This window comes from Papilio polytes, unplaced genomic scaffold (genome assembly GCF_000836215.1).
Source record: "Papilio polytes unplaced genomic scaffold, Ppol_1.0 DF823288.1, whole genome shotgun sequence".
Taxonomy (NCBI): Eukaryota; Metazoa; Arthropoda; class Insecta; order Lepidoptera; family Papilionidae; genus Papilio; species Papilio polytes.
Genome location: NW_013525916.1, coordinates 2159623 through 2166733, shown reverse-complemented (window position 1 = coordinate 2166733; position 7111 = coordinate 2159623). Strand labels below are relative to the sequence as shown.

General features: G+C 34.8%; 1 protein-coding gene across 1 annotated transcript in view; it reads right to left on the bottom strand.

Moving 5' to 3' along the window:
• Positions 1 to 3305, bottom strand: part of LOC106104968 (chondroitin sulfate synthase 1) — a 7884-nt gene extending 4579 nt beyond the window's left edge. The window contains exons 1-2 of the mRNA XM_013285162.1: positions 3165 to 3305; positions 104 to 284 (exon numbers count right to left, since the gene is read on the bottom strand). Of these exons, the coding sequence (XP_013140616.1) occupies positions 104 to 284; positions 3165 to 3305 (322 nt within the window). The remainder of the gene's footprint in view (positions 1 to 103; positions 285 to 3164) is intronic.
• Positions 3306 to 7111: the final 3806 nt, after the last annotated feature.

Sequence of the window (7111 nt, the reverse complement as noted above, 5' to 3'; positions counted from 1 at the left end):
GTCTTCACGCTTGAAAAAAAAAACATTTGTGTTACTCCCACAAAAAGGATTTTATAAATTGCTTAATGACAAACATAACTAATAAGGACGTAGTATACCTTACCTAATATCCTATTGTTTCCTAAATACCCGTCCTCTCCCATCTTATGCGGGAAGAGAGGCTCCCCGCCCGGCAGCACATAGTTCTCTACCTTGTCGACTTCCACACCCAGCTCTTGCACGGACGCGGCGATGTCCCTATGCAGGTCCAACGAACGCTCTTTCAACTCCTGGACACGAAGGTTCTGGAAAACAAGCGGTAAAGATCATGTAACCACTTAGAGTTAAAATTTAGATAAAAAAATTATCAACGAAATATAAAATCGTGGTCACCCTACATATCTATGTTAGCGCTAAACTAGCGCGAGTCTAAACTAATTCGTTCATTGCACCTCTCCCGAACATAATATGCAAATAGTTTGTGTCGATGTCCGTACCAGTCTACAGAACGGTATACGACGCGCTACTCCAGCCGCGATCCGGTTTATGCAGACCAAAAATAAAAGTCATTATCTCACCTAATTACATTAAAACCTTTTCCTAACAAGACATTAAAACTTAAATGATTATTTTCAATTTTTAAATTAAGAATTACGTCTGGCCAATCATAAAAAAGAATATTCAAATCTAATAATTTTAAAAATGAAATTAGTGCAATTAGAATATCAATAGATGGCAGTGTACGTAGTATCATTCATCAATCTATTTATTTTCCTCTTGAACCGACGTCATATAACGGAAATACCAACATTGGCAAGTTGTTTAACTCTTTTGTGCAAAGTTAATAAAATTGAATAGTTGATTATGTTTGTTCTGTGAAGCTTCACAGATACGAACATTGTGCCAACGAATAACAAATCAAAGGGTACAAACATAGAGGTTTAATTTTTATGTTTTCGCATTTAAATCCTATCCCAAGTTGCTATTCTTTCTGTATTCTCGTTAGTTATTTTCTATTTTGTAAATAAAAGCTAATCTCTAGTTTATTTAAATTTAATGTATCTATAGACAGTTAGTTATTTGCTCGTTTGCGACCTTTCAGAAATAACAGGCGCCGCGACAGCATACAACCAGATTGTGTAATTCAACGGCTCGTTTTGTTAGCGGTGTTTGAAAGGGCCTTGTGTAGGCCGCCATACACGACTGTGTTATTATGCCATTACTTGGTTTTGTTTTTATAAACGGCTTTTTGTGTGCTGCCAGTTAGCTTTTACGCTTTGAATTTTTAGAACAGGTTATAAAAACATGAAAGTAATGTTGGCTGCATATTGTCGAAAACATTTTAACAAAGATGAAAATGTGCTTTCTACTTATTGAAGATTCACTCTAAATAATAATATATTTAGTAAATGAAGATGACTATTCAAAGTCTGAGAAAGGATTTCAAAATAATTAAAATTTACATCAGTTTTGTTTAACATTTTCTTTTCATATAAAAAATATCTTTCGTTCTGGTAATTTGATGCTAATAACTAATTTTAAATTTAAATTAAGAAATCCTCCCGTTAACCTTTTCGCGGCAAGGCCAACGAGTATTGTAGAAAGAAGCAAGGAATATGCGGTAGCGTCTGACCTCTCGACCTTTCACTTTCTCTACAGTAACGACTACACTAACCACGTCCTACTAATAAACAAGTAAATGTTCATTTAAGAAACTGCCGCATTCAAAGTCAATACAATAAGGTAAACCCTAAGCGTTGGTATATCACCCTAAACATTCACTAAGGCGGATAAATTAATGACACTGCATTAAGAAACAGATAACGACTCTTTTCGGCCTTTTTTTGTGACTGAATGGACACTGATTGCCTTAAAGAGGCATTTACATATTCACCGGGCTTGAGGTGGCCGAATACAGATGGCGTTTAGCCTAAACCTCGTAACTTTTCGGCCCTACGTAAATACGATAGAGAGATTATTCCAATTATCATATTTAAGTTAGTTCAGCCGTTTCGACTGACTTAAAACTTGTACAAAAACATTGTCATCTCTCATTCTTTTAAGAGGCAGAGTGAGACGACAAATGATAATGTGTTTTCCAACATGTGTTTCAGCAGTAGAAACTTAAGATTAATTTAGCAATGTGTGACACCGAGTGCAGCATTGTTTCGCCAGGGTCACTGGCCGCCTGAAAACTCGTTTCGAACGTAAAACAAGTGGCCCTTCTAAGAAACTGAGAAGCTAATGTATTAGACGTACAGGTTTTACTAAAGTTTTATAGAACAAGACGAGATAAGTAATTCGTCTTCAGTTCTCGTGAAGCAAGCTATGTGCTACCCTTCAATACATCTCTATCAGCCGTCATATCCACTCCCTTAAGCATATCCTCTTTCACACAATACGTATTTTGTTAAGTTTTTCTTTGGTCTTATTTAATTGGGATTATTAACATCAATGCCTTTTTATGTACATCTTTTAAATAAACTATTAAATGTAAATAATTAATGCGTTATGTTTCTCGAACAAACACCGCCACGTGACGGGAACAAGTGCAAACAACAAATGTTTGTGTACAACAAATAAACCATGGTTTGGGGAACTAATGAGTAATTTTGTTGGCTATGTTTTAATAAGGTAAAACTGTAATGCTTTTCTTTATAGACTGACTTGCTTTCGCCCGCGACTCCGTCCTCGTGGAATTTTAAAAAAGTAACCTATATCTTCTCGAGAAGATCGAGATCGGTTCAGCAGTTTATTCTACAAACTGTAACAAACATTCACCCATCCATCCAAACTTTCGCATTTATAATATTAGTTAGAGTATGATAAGGTATTTTTCCCAGTGGTCATAAGTCATAATCGTTGCTAAATTAAAACTCTTTGCGTCCTCTTTTTAAGCAATTTTCTAGATCCATGTAGGTTTTACATAATTTTGAATTTCGAATTATATTTTGAAATTGCCGCGATGTATAAAATTTCATGATCTTTGTTAATAATGCGACAAATTGACTGGTCTGGATTTCTATTAGGAACTATTTTAAACCCACTTAAAGGCGGAAAGTGAGATACAAGACATCTTGAGACAGCAACAATCAGAAACGGAAATTATAGCAACAGATTATAATTTTCTATGACAGTGTCAAAAAGTTTTTCGTTCGTAATCTGCAGCTGTTTGCAATATGTACCTTGAAATAAGTGTGCAGTCTGTACATTTGTCGATGATCTTTGACAGGATGCAGCGTGATAGCGCGGTGCACTTCACGTCGCTTCAGCGTGCTGGTGTACGCCGCTGAACCGCTGCCGTTGTGGTGCAGGATTGTCTGCATCTGGAATATGGAAAGAAAATAGATAAGAAGAAATATAATCTTAACTGAAATCCCTAGTCCTGAGTAAGTAATATCTACTCTGTTATCTAGGCGTTTCCAACGGAAAGTTATTTATTTCATTTTACCATAAACCACACAAAAAAATAAGACGTGACCATGCGACTCTTACTTACAATTAAAGTCCTTAAGTAGAATCAGAGATACCTTTAGTATAGATGTCGTATGAGAAAGTTAATCTATTTTATTCTAAGTAGAGTAAGTAGATTTTAATCTTAAAGTCATTCCCAGGTTATCTGTACCGTGTAATAGATTTACATTGGCGCAATTCATTCGCGGTTGAATTCCATGGAAGTCAAACAATCCACACTCACCGTTAAATTGAAAACATCTGTTATACGAGTTTCCCACTAGGGAAGCACAGGATGACAGAATAGTATAAGAAGTCAGTACTGCAAGCACACTATTGGTTAGTCGCTGTTCGTTCAAATATTCTACTGTTTTGTCCTACTGCTTATTGTACTGCCCTCGTGTGATACAGTATTAATGCAAAAGCCGATGCTCTCATAACTTAATACAGGGAAACTGCGTAAGTGTGCTTCGATAATTATCTGATATCTAGAACCGACTAGGGTGACCATAAGATGTCATATACTCCGGACATTCTACAAATATTTAATTTATGGATAAACGAGATGAAAATTACGTAATTAATATTTAAACTGCGTGATAAAATCTTTCGCTATCGCGAAGAATTTTCACACATAAATGTAGAAAGCAAACAAGCTTGTTAAATTCTATTGATTTGTTAACTTTTTACAATGATGTTTAAAAAATATTTGTTATTTAAAATTATAGCTTAAAAGATTGAAATACAGTTGATATTTGCATATCGCGCTGGCAGAACTTTAACAAAACACCGCTATGCAATATAATTGATCGTTATACCACAAATTGCTTTTAAAACACTTTCAACCACCGTAAATGATTTTATTTGTTTGATAATTGTTGAAAAAATGTGAAATATGATCAGAAGCACTAATATGTAAGCAATTCAAATCCAAACAAACCCTTTACTATAAACATTACTAAAATATAGACAAGTTAAAACAAGGATTTCCGGTTTAAAGTTAGAGAAAACAAAATAATCTCAACTTAACTCTTGGAATAGAAACGTGCTATTTGACAGGAACAATACTGAGGTTAATTATAAAAACATTTCTAGCTTTAGTATGTCTTTATTGTTGTTTAAACCGCTACTTTATTACGATGCCGTAAAATAGCAATAAACAAATACATCAAAGCTAACGGAAGCCGAGTGGTCTGGTTTGTATAGCTTAGGCACACGGGGCGCTCGGCCCACAACCTACATCAAGATGCAAACTTTATTGATGCTTGTCATTCGCTGAAAACATCTATGCAAATGCTTTCACTATTGGTGGAAGATTCAAGCGAGCAAGGCAAGCAAAGAGCGCAAACTATTACATGTTTTCTGGCTGCTCGAAGCTAAAGTCGACTATTATAACTCACGCTGACGGTAAGGATTGGTTGCCATCTTTGAATTTAAATAAATCTATATAAGCTAGTACCCGTACAATATTACCCTGCACCGTAAAATCTACATCCTCTTACGTTCCACTAATACCTAAAATTGTGATGCCCAGAGTTTGATGCGAGCCGACATTAATTTTGCATCATGTTATACCAGTTTACTTTGGTCGCATGAATCAAAGCGCCTTTTTTCTAAGCGGTGACGTCTCTAGGTCACACTGAGATGAACGGATTTTAAACTATGTGCACGTGTTATACTAGCCTTGGTTTCGTTGAATGAAATAAAGGGGGTAATGAATTAGGAGTTGAGAGAGATAAAACTTCGATTTTACGATATAGAGTAAATTCAGGGCTTCAGATAACATGTTTCTACTGTAGTACATAGCGTTATCTATATATATAGCATTAATTTGTTTCCATTATTAACGAGATTCGATTTAATTACATTGTACTAAAGTAAACAATATTCTATCTAAGCAATAGTTAATTAAATTTAATAGCAATAACAGTTATCTGTTTAACTTATTTATTTATTTGTAGCATGTTCACATGCAATGTTAATCATTACTCTTAGTACTAAATGTCGAATATTCTAGAAGAACTGGGACGGAAAAAACATAATGACGACAGGAGAGGATTGATTCAAATATTGTATGTAACCAAAACGCAGGCTTAATGCAGGATAGCTTCACATCTTTGATTTTCTTCATAGACATGTGTACATTAAACATAACCTATAAATGTTATTTAATAATAAAAGTTTACTGTATATTATCGAAATATTAACAGAAATAACGGTATATTTCAGCGATGTCGAAAGGGAAAGGATGTCTGCGTTGTGTACAAAATCCCGGCTAACACAGAGCAGACCAGTTTTTGCAAGACGCGTCCTGCACGTGCACATCGCTATTGTTTGCAAATGTCTCAAACGCACAGACTAATTAAATAACAGAGGGAACGGTTAACTTTTTTGTAATATTAAAACTATTTATTTGTCATAACATTTCTTAGCTTATCGCGTTTTTTGTCAAAATACTTTTAAAAGTTCAACCAATTTATAGAAAACTATAAAGAATACTTTCTTCTTATTTTGTTATGAAAGTAATTGCGATTAGACAGACCGAACTTCTGTAAAAAATATCTTTTTAAATCAATTTCATTAATAAAAATTGGCGAATCATAAGTTTTAAAGTATATTCATAAACAACAATAACTATAATACTCTGTGTCGGGAAACATCTCGACATTTAAGAACTTTCTAAAGGTTACTGTGCTCAATACAAACCGGCAAACCACCCACGTAGTTATCTTTGTACAATTTGCTAAACAAACCAAACCCCACGTGTGTCCTGATTCGATGGTTCTTCGATTATCATCGGCAATATCTAATCGATATTAAATTTACCAGTAATTTTAGTAATTTAATGAACATATCCTCGTGTATCGAGTACCTGGCATGTACTACACATTTGACAACTGACAGGTTGTCTAATACGATCTCATAGATTTTTACTGGTTTGCATATACATCGTGTTACTAGCCGGCATGCCAGCTACCATATTTTATTGGCATATATTTCCATCTTTATCACAAGTGTTAACAAATTGAAGCCGGGAAGTCGACCTACATAGAATGAAGTGCTCGGCAATTTGAGCTTTCTCCGGCAGTAAATTACAGGTCAACCGACCGGTCTAGGCGGTAGGTGGTCTACGAGAGACCATTCATTAGATCCACTTAAGTGTGCCGCATCTAGTGTTTGTCTATAAATACTAAGCTAGACTTGATAATAGGAAGTATGGTTGGGTCGTAGGGTCGAGGTGCTCCTTGTACTTAATCAACTACGTAACAATCTTCTTGTCTATTCTGTTGACTATTGATTAGGGTTATTATTTTTTATCTGTTTACTGGGAAATATTCACTGAAGGGTTTCTGTTTTACGTAAAGATAGGTTTGTTTAGGTGTTTAGTGTTAGTAAGTGCAAACTCTCAGAATAGTCGAAAATCTATTTTAAAATTCGAAAGATTGTTGTTTGTACAGTTATGGCGTAAACAATTTGGTTTCATACAGATAATAAATATCTTTTACAGTCGTTCATAACGCAATTATGTCGAAAACTTATAGGAAGATATAAAAGTACTAAATTAAACTTTTTATGGTAACTGTTTGCTGCACGATGATCACAAGTGGGTAGGGAATATATTTCTACAACTGTATACACATACGTCACTGGACCGTGGAAACGTCCATTATAAGCTGAG